The sequence below is a fragment of the Salvelinus sp. IW2-2015 genome, linkage group LG33, assembly GCF_002910315.2.
Source record: "Salvelinus sp. IW2-2015 linkage group LG33, ASM291031v2, whole genome shotgun sequence".
In the NCBI taxonomy this organism is placed as follows: Eukaryota; Metazoa; Chordata; class Actinopteri; order Salmoniformes; family Salmonidae; genus Salvelinus; species Salvelinus sp. IW2-2015.
In genome coordinates this window covers 28,157,397-28,171,212 of record NC_036872.1, presented here as the reverse complement: position 1 = coordinate 28,171,212, position 13,816 = coordinate 28,157,397, and the positions used below count along the sequence as shown (strand labels likewise).

Sequence of the window (13,816 nt, the reverse complement as noted above, 5' to 3'; positions counted from 1 at the left end):
GAGATTTCTACTGCAGAGTGCCCTCTTGATGGGAAACACACCCCTTAAATATCAACAACAGGAAATGGCCATCAGTCACCAACATGCCACAACAGCTGTAACCAGCCCAACTTCAATGCAAGACATGAAAGGAGCTGCTCCCCATTGTTTCAGCCCTCCCCTTGTTTCTTTCTCTCTCTCTTTGTGTCTTTTTCCTCTCTTGCCCTCCTCCAGGTCTCCTTTTCCCCCCACCCCCTTCTTTAACCCACACACCCAAAATGTACCCTTTCTCTCAACCAACTGACCCCCTTGCAAATGGAGGACTGAGTTACACGTATATCAGTGAATAACTTGCGTTATACGCATGGCACGTTTCCTCATGACATTACTTGAATGTTTTAGATCAGCACTAGACACTGAATAAAAATGTATTTGAAGTTATTTCTATTCTGCATGCTTTGTGYCCTAACCTACATTTGAATTGGCTTTGTGTCGTGAACATTATAACCAACCTGCATATGCGTCATCTATTTGTACAGCTTTCATCGCATGGTTGAATAAAACAAGCACACACAGACAGACAGACACATTGAAAACGAAGATCACATCACACTTAACCCCTTGTACATCTGCATTCACATGCTCTTGGATCTGGGCAGGTTATTCAAGCGTTCACTGCAGTGTGTAGGTGATAAGTGACGGCTAAGCCTAATGATGACAGGTCAAACAGCGATCCTGTTGAGTGAGGCAGAAGAAGTGACTTCATCTATCCACCCCCAGCCAGCCAGCTAGCATCCCACTGCCTTTCCTCTTAACTGAAGATAAATGGCATTCGTCGTTATAGTCAAGGACTATTCTGCTGACAGCACCATTAATAATGGGACATGGAAAGTGTGACAGAGCTTATCAAGCTTGTAATGGGCCATTATGGCACATAAGCAGCACAGAAAAAGGCCCTTATTTATTGTTCTCTTGAGTCATTGAGTATGTTAGCTAGACTACAGTTCTCTCAGTGTAATTGGTTTAATGAACAGTGTTGTTTTGTTTAAAACAGAACAGGTATATACTCCCAGCTGTTGTTTAGGAAGACAGAACACACACAGCTGGTACAAGATGAGTTGTTCCTCATCTCAACTGGGCCTGAGATTACAAACTGGACTTATGGTGGAATAGTTGTCCTTTTTATATGTTTGAACAAGGCAAAAAATTGTTGATGTTGATGGTTGTCACATAAGTTCACATAACATGATTAATCAGTATTTGATTGGATAATATTGGTTGAATATGGGTTCATTGTTTTGCTGTGTTACTGTCAGACAGTTGATATTGGGTTGTCATGACAGGCACCTCTAGACAAGTGTGGCATTCAAATGTTTAACCTAAATGGAGACGATGACATGTATTAGATGGCCTTTTAACAGGAGGTGACATGGCATCATGTGGTTACTTGGGACAGAAATTAGAACTATCATGCCAGACATGATTTATGACCAATGGAGGAGCAGAGTAGCCAGAGCATCATAGTTTCTTTATTTCAGACAGATTGTAATTGCATCCGTCAGGGCAAATTTTCAAATAATACATCCAATTCATTGCATAATTAGATTAGTTAAATTACCTAATTGGCAATTCAGCCAGCAGTAATGCAATAAAGGCAATTAACATTCCAGAATTGTACCCAGACATGAACATAGGGCTGTTATTTCGAATTGGATGAACTAATTTACAAGGGGAATGGGTATAGGCCATATAACAAATTACATCTAAAGCAACCCATCAGCTTGTTGTGTGGCTATGAACTATCTATGGTAGAGATCGTTTTTTATTGACATAAAAAGTGACTTAAATTTCAGTTATCATAAAAATACATATCTATATATTATGCCATATTTAAAAACATTGCCAAGGAGAGTGTAGAGGTGTGGGCACAGGCAGGCCGCGCCTCTACAAGGAGAGCCGACCCCCTTATTACGAATGCGTGAACTCGCGATTGGACCGCGGTTTCTTGCTTAACATTTCGCCTCCTTAGTTAGGTCTTTAGTATGTGAAATGAGCATGGTACTAGCTGTTGTGTGAACAGAGAGACAGTAGGACAGCGACAGAAAAGTCTGACCGTATCGTCTACGGGGATATTCTATTTACACTAGTCCTTGTATCTTCTTTTCTGGTGATAACTCACTACTGATGATCTTTCTGCTCCATTCCTCTTTTACAAGACGGACGGATGGAATTGTCCATTCCAAGGAAAGTATTTTGAAAGGACAGAAGATTGGGTCAAGGAATGTTGACATTTGAGAGAATTCTTCCTCTATAAAGACAATAATTTGAACTGATTCATGAGACCCGTGCTACTGTTGGTATATTTGGATTAAAACAGACCGAGTACTGCTTGATTATTGATTTGTGCATCATTTGTTGTTTTCATAAATGTATTTCTACTTACAACAACACGTTCCCTGCCATCGCCCGAACTCTGCGCCGCCCCGATCCAGATGAACAATTCTCCCCGTGGATCTGACGCGCATTTACGCAGTCCGTCCCCTGAGCGTACCGATAACGACCGTTGTAATTCACTCCCGAGAGGAACTAAAATAGAGCTGGTTTCCGTACCTTCTCCCTCAGATCCAACACGCCAGGCTAGAAGGCTGCCTATTCGGATTCTAAAGATGTTGAGCACTCACAGTAGCATCTTGCTACACCCAGAGTATCTCCAACCCCTGACATCCGCGCCAGTAAGCATTGAGGTAAGCAAAGCACATTTTCTAGAACTGTCGAATTCTTCGATCATCATCGACCGTGTTAATGTCTGGAATTATTTACAAATATTTATAAATATCCCACGTAGTTTACAAGATTACTCATGTATTAGCCTACGCATCAAATTACGCATAACATTGTAACTAATTCGTCTACATTACAATACAGTTTATATTTATTTTACCTTTCAAGTTTGCGCGTAGATAATACAAACATGACCCAACAAACTAGATTATGAAATTAATATTTCAAATTCGTAGCCTATTATTGAGTTATTCTTGAGTTATTGAGGTTACATAAATAGGCCAGTGTGTTGATTTGATACTCTCATATATTGTGTGTAATTGTCTGTAAAATATGTAAACAGAAATAGTTCAATCGTTTCCTTCGTTTTTCCCAAATAGAACAGATGCTATTTACCCCGTGCCAACATTTCAGTCATACATTTTTCTCGCTTTCTCTCTTTCTGTTAATGATTTTTTCATAGGGCAAACACAGGGAAATAAAACTTTTGGGTAGATTGATGTCTCCTTCCCTCTGCGGATAGGTATATGACTCATGGGCTAAATTATTACTAACATTTACAACGCATTTTACTGCACCTTGTTTATTGGATGGACATTTTATTTGGCCTATTAAATGATACTGGCTAAAATATATTTATAGTGGACATACTATACACTCAGAACAAAATCGAAGAAAAAAATTACAGAATAGTTACTGAATTACCATCCAATGTAAGACCAGTATAGAGTGTGACTATAGAGTACTTTAACGTGGCTGTGCTCTCATCCTGTCTCTGTTTGTGTCGCGCCCTCAGCTGGATGCTAAAAAGAGTCCTCTGGCCCTGCTGGCTCAGACCTGCTCACAGATCGGCAAACCAGACCCCCCCTCCTCATCCAAGCTGGGCTCCCTCTCCTCCATCAGCCTCAGTGACAAGGAGTCATCCGGACGCTCCTCCAGCTCTGGCCACAAGTCTGGAGAGCAGCACCAGTCTCTGGAGGATAAGTCCAGCTTCAAGCCTTACAACAAGACCGGAGGGGAATGCCGCAAGGATGGGTTGGTGACCAAGGGTGCTACAGACAAAGCTGGCTTCAGGGTGCCCAGTGGTGGATCCGGGAGCAGTGGCTCTTGCCCGTCCTTCCCCCCACATTCCACCTCTCCCAGCTCTACCTCCCCTCCCCTGCACTCCCAGGGCCAGTCCCACAGACAGACCCAGTCCCCCTCCACACAGCAGCAGACATCACACTCTCAGGCCCTGCACATAGACAACAAGCCTGTGAGCTCGGACCAGGCCAGCTCAGACAGCAGCACAGGGAAGAAAGATTCTGATCACAGTAAGGAGAAGCTGGACGGGGCCCAGCTAGCTAACTCCAGTCACATGCGGGCTAGCGCCAACTCCAGCAATGCCAGCTCCGCTAGCAGCCCGCGGCCGGAGAGCAAGGCTGACCCACAGTCCTCTCAGTCTGGGTTAGGCTCCGGACACATTGCCCCTGTCTCCCCCTTCAAACCAGGCCATTCAGTCTTCCCCATGCCCCCCTCCTCCATGGGTTACCATGGCTCCATAGTGGGCGCCTATGCAGGCTACCCATCTCAGTTCATGGATCATACCAAGGCTAGTCTAGGGATGGGGATCCCAGGAAAGCACCCCAGCTCCAGCCCCCTCACTGGGGCCTCACCTCCTTCCCTCATGCAGGGTCTATGCAGGGACCCGTACTGTCTGACTTACCCCAACCACCCCCATCTAGGGGGCAGCAACTGCAATACATGTGTCCATGACCCCTCCACTCTAAAATCAGGTTACCAAATCATGTACCCATCACACCACCTTCACTCCCTCCACCCCAGCTCTCTATCCTCCACCACCCCCACCCTGTCCCACCCGCTCTACACCTACGGCTACATGCTGCAGAACGAGCCCCAGCCACACGCCTGTAACTGGGTGTCAGTAGGAGGGCCGTGTGACAAACGTTTCTCCACCTCAGAGGAGCTGCTGGCCCACCTGCGTACTCACACGGCTCTACCTGGTGGGCTGGACAGTAAGCCCCTATCTGCCTACCCTTCCTCAGCCGCCTCCTGCCACCTCCACCTTCCCCAGCCCGGCAGCCCCGGCACCCTGCCCAGCTCCTTCTCCCTGCGGGGGTCACCTGGCCTGAGCCTGGCTCGCTACCACCCCTACAGCAAGGCCCACCTGCCCGGAGCCCCAGGCCTGCCCATGCACTCACTGCAGGCGTCCTCGCCCTACTACTCCCCCTATGCCATCTACAGCCAGAGACTAGGCTCAGCCTCCACCCTGGGCTACCAGTGACGTCTGAGGACACAAAGACAACAGAACAGGCACAAGCTGGACACCTCAGATATGCACAGTGGATGGATGGACCAGGCCCCGTCTGGACCGGAGGGGTCCTCGCCAGTCGCCAGAACAAGGGGGCCTTACCCTGCCTGCCTGGAATACCACCTGTTAGCCACAGGATTCTGAATGGCATTTCAATGGCAAGACCCAGTGGTGATGGCTGGCCAGCAGTACAGGCCCAGAGACATTTGTGTGTGGGCCAGACACCTGCCTGGGAACAGAAAGGAGCTTGAATTTGATTGGATGAGATTGTGGGATTTCGGATTGGTTTTTGATTTTAGATTTTTTTTCTTTCGCTCCCTCCCAGGACTGAAAACATGTATTTATTTTTCACTTGAGCGCTTTTCATTCAAACTTGGGGGAAGTTTACTATCCAAATTAATTGTTCATAAGTATTCTAATTGGGGAAAAAATATTTTAAATATATTATTATTATGCCTATCATACACTCTTTAAATAAAGTTTTTCACCATGGCAAAGATGGACTGTGTTTTTTTTCTGGAGGAATAAACCTAAATTTGTTCTTTGCTTCTGTATCTTTCCATCTCTGCTGTTTGTTTTCTTCTACTATTCAGACTGATGGAAAATGTAATGTCTCGATTTTAAAGTCTTCTTGATAAATTGCCATTTATTTAGTATTTGTACATAAGCAAAGATGCAAACAATTTTTAAGTGTTTTCGAGTCAGCCCGTTGGGGTTGCTGACTGTAATTGAAAGAGGATGAGATTAATTCAAACAAAATAAAAACACAACGATGGCAGTGCTACCCATCTGACAGGGAAAGGTCTTATTTTGTTTAAAAAAATTTACTTGATTGCATTTAAAGTTGTTTTATTGAAATGCTTATATAGTGTCATAACTTGTGACACTGTATAACTAGTTTTGATTATGGCTATAAGGGGGTCATTTATCTTTTTGCTAAATTGTACTAAATTATTTTAGTAAACAATTTAACTATTCAATTAATCATGTAATTTAGCTGTTGCACTGCTGGTGTACTGCAGTTCTATGGACAAGTATAGTTGTAATTTAGTGATATACTACAGCTATATGGATATGTGTAATCATTCAGAATATATTACAGTTGACAGGATTTCACACTGTCCCAGAGAAGGCAGATCATATTTAGCTTCTTTCTAAAGACCACTATCCCTCCTTCCTCTCCTTCTCCTTCTACCTCCACCACAATGCTGGCTGTTGGAAGTGCAAGCCAGGGTTTAATTGCTGATGCTTGTTTGTTAGGGGGCCAGAATAGCAGTCTCAGCAGCACTGTGGCTTGCTGGCTGTCGCTGAGTGGCCGCTGGGTCAGTGGGATTTCGATAATGACTGGAGGGTTGCTGACCCTGGCGCCCCTCCCTGTTTGACGGATGGCCCTGCTACACAAAGGCCAGGGCTAACAATGGGAGGTAGTTAATAGAGAAATATTAATCAAAGCTCCTGTCACCTTGTCCTCCCTAGAGAGGAGGAGCACAGCCTTTAAACCAGGAAACACAAACAACAAGGTTGTGTCCCAAATGGCACCCTGTTCACTATGTAGTACAATACTTTTGACCAGAGCCCCCTGGGTCCTGGTCAAAAGTAGTGCACTAAAGACTAGGATGACAGTTGGGACAGATACCATGGCTCTCCCCTGGTGGGGAAGAGAATTTAGTAGGTTAATAAATACAATACTGTATTATGTATTATCTGAGGACAGATTTCTCTGTTTTAAGTATCTGTTAGACGCTAATATTCAGGGATAGAGAATGAAAGCCTATGTAAGAACAACACCACAGTTCAGTAATTCCAGTGTTTTGTGTCTTGGTTCAATTAAATAATGGTTTATTTATCTAGCCTAAATGGTCTGATAGTGTGGAGGATAGGAGGTTTATCCGGAAGTGAAGAGGCTAGTAGTCAGTCTCAGGGGTGGCTATTGACCCCGACTCCCAGACTCCCCTAGCTAGGGAAGCACACTCGGTTCATTAGCACTCCAGACAGGAGAGAGGGAGAGGCGACCATAGGTGTCCCTTGACAGGGCCATTAACAAAATAGATCACGCTCCCAAACCTCTGTGGGCTTGCCAGCTCCAGCCCTTCCTGCCCAGAAAGGTCACTCTGCCATGAGAGCTGAGCAGGTGAACTCATCGGGAGGTAGGGAAGCCCAGCGGACACATTTTTCACCCCCAGAAACAAGCTAATGCCAGCAGACTGGGACAGGGATGGTCTGCCACACATATGGCTTATCTGTGTTCTCTATCTGTTTTCAGGGTTGGATCAGAGGTTGTAATCAAAACTAGGACAGATAAGTTGTTGTTTTGAGCTTGTACTGTAAATAAGAATTCAGTTTATATTGAAGATACATTAAAGTGCTAAAAGAGGTCCACTAATTGGGTCATATACTATTATATGTTGCCACCTATGGGTCTGTTGTAGAAGTACATATTATATATTTGACTCAGTATTGCATTATTCCTCTTTGTCATGTTGTACATAGCTATTGGCTTTGTTTATCCAAATCCCTGTGTAAATGTAGTAGTAAATGTCAGAGTTCAAAAATGATGTTAATGTCCTCTAGAGGCTGCCACTGGCCCTTAAAAGACTGTTGTGAGAGATCAGCCTCACACTAGTGTATTAGAGAGGGCCTAGAACCAGAGGTCAAACTGAGGACAAAACGTTCAATCTTGTCAAGAGGGAGGAATTAATTCTGCTGTCGCCCATTTACACTCATTCATCAAATGCTTCACTATTCTTTCCATCTCAGTACTCTCATCAGTCTCACTCTCATCTATCTTTAGATTCTCTCACTGCTACAGCTGAGTCAACACCCAGATACTTCATTTCTGTCACCTCTGTTCTGCAGGCTGGCTGGCTGGGTGAGGGGGGGAGGCTAGTGGGGAGGAGAGCAGTTCATTTAGGTTCCAACTGCTGTTCTCACAGGAGGGCCCACACCTGAGATAGATTGATCTCCCTGTCCTGTCCCTCTGTCCTGGGTATGGTGGGGACAGACAGACAGAGGTTACGTCTCAAATGGCAGCGTAGTGTCCCCTACTACTTTTGACCATAGCTGCATGGGACCTGGTCAAAAGTGGTGCACTATATATGGAATAGGGTGCCATTTGGGACATAGCAAGGAAGAGTGTACCCTCAGGCTGAGAGAGAGCTGTGCTGCTGGCTGGCTGGCTACGTGTCACTGTGGGGTCCTGGGCAGACAGCCGACAGCCCCGGTGATTAATGACGACAGGGTGTGGAGCTGCTCCTCAATTAGACGCCAAAGCCACACTGGCTCACCARGATGACAGCCACGACAGAGAGTGAGAGGAGGAGAGGGAGGAGGCACTCTCTCTCTCATGCACTCTATTTCTTTCTCTCGCTCTCCTTCTCTCGCTTTCAATTCAAAGGGCTTCATTGGCATGGGAAACATATGTTCACATTGCCAAAGCAAGTGTTCCTGAGTGGCGCAGTGGTCTAAGACATGGCATCTCAGTGCTAGAGGTGTCACTACAGACACCCTGGTTTGATTCCAGGCTGTATCACATCCGGCCGTGATTGGGAGTCCCATAGGGCGGCGCACAATTGGTTTGGTTTTGGCAAGTGTAGGCCATCATTGTAAATAAGAATTTGTTCTTAACTGACTTGCCTAGTTAAATAAATACAATTTTAAAAAGTTAACAAAAGTTAAATAAACAATCAGAAATAAACAGTAAACATTACACTCACAAAAGTTTCAAAATCATAGAGACATTTCAAATGTTATATTATGGCTATGTACAGTGTTGTAAGAATGTGCAAATAGTTGAAGTACAAAAAGGAAAATAAACAAACATAAATATGGGTTGTATTTACAATGGTGTTTGTGCTTCACTGGTTGCCCTTTTCATGTGACAACAGGTCACAGATCTTGTTGCTATGATGCACACTGTGGTATTTCACCTAATAGATATGGGAGTTTATCAAAATTGGATTTGTTTTCTAATTCCTTGTGGGTCTGTGTAATCTGAGGGAAATATGTGTCTCTAATATTGTCATACGTTTGGCAGTAGGTTAGGAAGTACAGCTCAGTTTCCACCTCATTTTGTGGGCAGTGTGCACATAGCCTGTCTTCTCTTGAGAGTAAGGTCTGCCTTTGGCTGCCTCTCTCAATAGCAAGGGTATGCTCACTGAAACTTTACATAGTCAAAGCTTTCCTTAATTTTGGGTCAGTCACAGTGGTCAGGTATTCTGCAACTGTGTACTCTATGTTTAGGGCCAAATTGCATTCCAGTTTGCTCTGTTTTATGGTAAATCCTTTCCAATGTGTCAAGTTATTATCTCGTGATTTTGGGTCTTATTGTGTTGCTGCCCTGAGGCTCTGTAGGGTGTGTTTGTGTTTGTGAACAGACTCCCAGGGCCAGTTTGCTGAGGGGATTGTTCTTTGGGCTCATATCTTTGAAGGTGATGGCTTTTTCATGGAAGGTCTGGGAATCGCTTCCTTTTAAGTGGTTGAGTTTAAAGGCTCTTTTTTGGATTTAGTTAATTAGCGGGTATCGTCCTAATTCTGCTCTGCATGCATTATTTGGTGTTTTACATTGTACACCGAAGATGTTTTTGCAGAATTCTATATGCAGAGTCTCAATTTGGTGTTTGTCTTGTTTTTTTTGTTTTTTTATCAAATCAAATGTTACTTGTCACATGCCACGAATACAACAGGTGTAGGTAGACCTTACTGTGAAATGCTTACAAGCCCTTAACCAACGATGCAGTTTTAAGAAAGATAAGAGTTAAGAAAATATTTACAAAATAAACTAAAGTAAAAAATATATACACTACCGTTTAAAAGATTGGGGTCACTTAGAAATTTCCTTGATTCTTATGGCTGCAGGGGCAGTATTGAGTAGCTTGGATGAAAGATGCACAGAGGTGCCCAGAGTAAACGGCCTGCTCCTCAGTCAAAGTTGCTAATATATGCATATTATTAGTAGTATTGGATAGAAAACACTCTGAAGTTTCTAAAACTGTTTGAATTATGTCTGTGAGTATAACAGGAATCATACGGCAGGCAAACACCTGAGAAGAAATCCAACCGGGAAGTGAGAAATCTGAGGTTGGTTGATTTTCAACTCATCGCCTATTGAAAACACAGTAGGATATGGATCTGTTTGCACTTCCTACGGCTTCCACTAGATGTCAACAGTCTGTAGAACCTTGAATGAAGCTTCTACTGTGATGTGGAGCTGGATGGGAGCTGTTTGAGTCAATGGTCTGGCAGAGAGCCAGGTCCTGGTCACGCGCATTCCACATGATATCGACTTGCGTTCCATTACTTCTATAGCACACAAGGAATTCTCCGGTTGGAACGTTATTGAATATTTATGATAACAATATCCTAAAGATTGATTCTATACTTAGTTTGACAAGTTTATTCGACCTGTATATAACTTTTAGAAGTTTTCGTCCAACGTTCGCCTGGACCTGCACGAGCGTTGGATATGTGTACTAACGTGCTAACAAAAGTAGCTACTTGGACAAAAATAATGGACATTATCGAACAAAACAACAATTTATTGTGGAACTAGGATTCCTGGGAGTTCATTCTGATGAAGATCATCAAAGGTAAGGGAATATTTATAATATAATTTCGTATTTCTGTTGACTCCAACATGCGGAGAAATTTGGTTTCTATCTGAGCGCCGTCTCAGATTATTGCATGGTTTGCTTTTTCCGTAAAGTTTTTTTGAAATCTGACACAGCGGTTGCATTAAGAACAAGTGTATCTTTAATTCTATGTAAAACATGTATCTTTCATCAAAGTTTATGATGAGTATTTCTGTTATTTGATGTGGCTCTCTGCAATTTCTCTGGATATTTTGGAGGCATTTCTGAACATGGCGCCAATGTAAACTGAGGTTTTTGGATATAAATATGAACTTAATCGAACAAAACATATATGTATTGTGTAACATGAAGTCCTATGAGTATCATCTGACGAAGATCATCAAAGGTTAGTGATTCATTTTATCTATTTCTGCTTTTTGTGACTCCTGTGTTTGGCTGGAAAAATAGCTGTGTTTTTTCTGTGATTTTGCGGTGACCTAACATAATCGTTTTGTGGTGCTTTCGCTGTAAAGCCTATTTGAAATCGGACACTTTGGTGGGATTAACAACAAGATTACCTTTAAAATTGTATAAAATACATGTATGTTTGAGGATTTTAATTATGAGATTTCTGTTGTTTGAATTTGCGACCTGCACTTTCACTGGCTGTTGTCATATCATCCCGTTAACGGGATTGCAGCCATAAGACGTTTTAAAGGAAGGCAAAACATTTTGTCCATTGAAATAACATCAATTGCTGGAAAAGGCTGATTTATGGAATATCTGCATAGGAGAAAGGGGCCCAATATCAGCAACCATCAGTCCTGTGTTTAATGGCACGTTGTAACGGCTGTCGTAGTCGTTCTCCTCCTCAGACGAGGAGAGCATGGATAGGCCAAGATGCGGATTGGTAAGTATTCATATTTTAATGGGAAACAACAACACTACAAAATACAACAACCAACAACGTGACTAGCCTGAAAACAGTCCTGTGTGGCCAAACACTGACACAGGAACAAACACCCACAAAACACAGGTGAAACCCAGGCTGCCTAAGTATGATTCTCAATCAGGGACAACGATTGACAGCTGTCTGATTGAGAATCATACCAGGCCGAACACAAAATCCCACATAGAAAATCAAACCTAGACCAACCCACCCAAACTCACGCCCTGACCAACTAAAAAATAAAATACAAAGGAAACAGGTCAGGAACGTGACAGAACCCCCCCCTTAAGGTAGAACTCGGGCGCACCAAGCACAAGTCTAGGGGAGGTCTGGGTGGGGTCTGTCCACGGTGGCGGCTCTGGCGCTGGTCGTGGTCCCCACCCACCATAGTCAACCCCCGCTTCCGTGGCCTCCTCCAATATCCACCCTCCATGTCAATCCCACTATTCCAAAGAGCAGTAACAGACTGAGGGGTAGCACGGATGAGGGTTAGCACCGGACTGAGGGGCAGCACGGACTGAGGGGCAGCACCGGACTGAGGGAAGCACCGGACTGAGGGGCAGCACGGATGAGGGCAGCACCGGATGAGGGGCAGCACCGGACTGAGTGGCGGATCCTGGCTGGCGGAAGGCTCTTGGCGGATCCTGGTGGGAGAGGCTCTGGCGGATCCTGGCTGGCGATGCTCTGGCGGATCTGGCTGGCGGAAGGTCTGGCGGATCCTGGCTGCGGAAGGCTCTGGCGGATCTGGCTGCGAAGCTCTGGCGGATCCTGTGGGGAAGGCTCGGCGGATCCTGGCTGGCTGGCAGCTCCTGGCTGGACGGCTCGGCTGATCCTGCTGGACGGCTTGGTGATCTGGCTGGACGGCTCTGGCTGATCCTGGCTGGACGGCTCTGGCGAGTCGCTGATCTGCTGGAAGGCTCTGGCTGATCCTGCTGGACTGGTGTCCTGGCTGGACGGCTCTGGTGATCTGCTGGACGGCTTCTGGCTGGTCCTGGCTGGACGGCTCTGGCTGGTCCTGGCTGGACGGCTCTGGCTGGTCCTGGCTGGAACGGCTCTGGCTGGTCTGGCTGGACGGCTTCTGAAGGCTTCGGGACAGACGGGCAGCGCTGGGCAGGCAGGCAGTTCAGACAGCGCTGGGAAGGCAGGCAGTTCAACACAGGCTGCGCTGAGCAGGCAAGCAGCGCAGCGGCGTTGAGCAGACGGCCGACTCTGACCTGCTGAGGCGCACAGTAGGTCTGGTGCGTGGTGCCGGAATGGAGCACTGGGCTGGAGACACGCACCACAGGGAGAGTGCGTGGAGGAGGAACAGGGCTCTGGAAATGCACTGGAAGCCTGGGTGCGTGGTGTCGGCCTGATGGTATCTGGGCTGGGTGGAAGGTGGCGCCGGATATACCGGACCGTGAAGGAGGACACGTGCTCTTGAGCACCGAGCCTCCCCAACCTTCCAGGTTGAATGGTCCCCGTAGCCCTGCAGTGCGGCGAGTGGAATAGCCGCACTGGCTATGCAGGCGAACCGGGGACACCACCTGTAAGGCTGTGCCATGTACGCGGCCCGAGGAGACGTACTGGAGGCCAGATATGTTGGGCGGCTTCATGGCACTGGCTCGATGCCCACCTAGCCTCCCAGTGCGGCAAGGTGGAATAGCCCGCACTGGGCTAAGCACGCGTACTGGGGACACCGTGCGCTCCACCGCATAACAGGTGTCTGACCAGTACGACGCCCTCTCACTCCACGGTAAGCCCGGGGAGTTGGCTCGGGTATCCAACCCGGCTTCGCCACACTCCCCTTTAGCCCCCCTCCAAGAAATTTTTGGGTGAGCCTCTCGGGCTTCAGCCGCTCTGCCTTGCTTTCGCCTCATAAACCTCTCTCCGCTTTCGCTGCTCCAGCTCCACTTTGGGGCGGCGACACTCCACTGGCTCTGCCCAGGGTCCTTTACCGTCTAGGATTTCCTCCCAAGTCCATTCCTCTTTTCCCCATTGCTGTTGTTCTTGCTTCCTTCTCCAATCCGCTTGGTCCTGTTATGGTGGTGTTTCTGTAACGGCTGTCGTAGTCGTTCTCCTCCTCAGACGAGGAGGAGCATGGATCAGACCAAGATGCGGCTTGGTAAGTATTCATATTTTAATGGAAAACAAGAAACACTACAAAATACAACAACCAACAAACGTGACTAACCTGAAACAGTCCTGTGTGGCCCAAACCACTGACACAGGAACAAACACCACAAAACA

The 13,816-nt window shown here is 45.9% G+C and overlaps 1 protein-coding gene across 1 annotated transcript; it reads left to right on the top strand.

Annotated features, from left to right (window-relative positions):
* Positions 1-2,025: 2,025 nt before the first annotated feature.
* LOC111958024 (zinc finger protein 703-like) lies at positions 2,026-5,140 on the top strand. Its single transcript, XM_023979190.2, has 2 exons — positions 2,026-2,723; positions 3,557-5,140. Exons 1-2 carry the CDS (start codon positions 2,472-2,474, stop codon positions 5,042-5,044), a joined length of 1,740 nt encoding a protein of 579 aa, XP_023834958.1. The 5' UTR covers positions 2,026-2,471; the 3' UTR covers positions 5,045-5,140.
* Positions 5,141-13,816: the final 8,676 nt, after the last annotated feature.

Excerpts from the sequence above, each read along its gene's own strand:
- LOC111958024 (XM_023979190.2), top strand. The coding sequence starts at position 2,472 with ATGAACAATTCTCCCCGTGGATCTGACGCGCATTTACGCAGTCCGTCC. Across the intron at positions 2,724-3,556 it reads CCGCGCCAGTAAGCATTGAG|CTGGATGCTAAAAAGAGTCC; the intron begins GTAAGCAAAGCA and ends TCGCGCCCTCAG.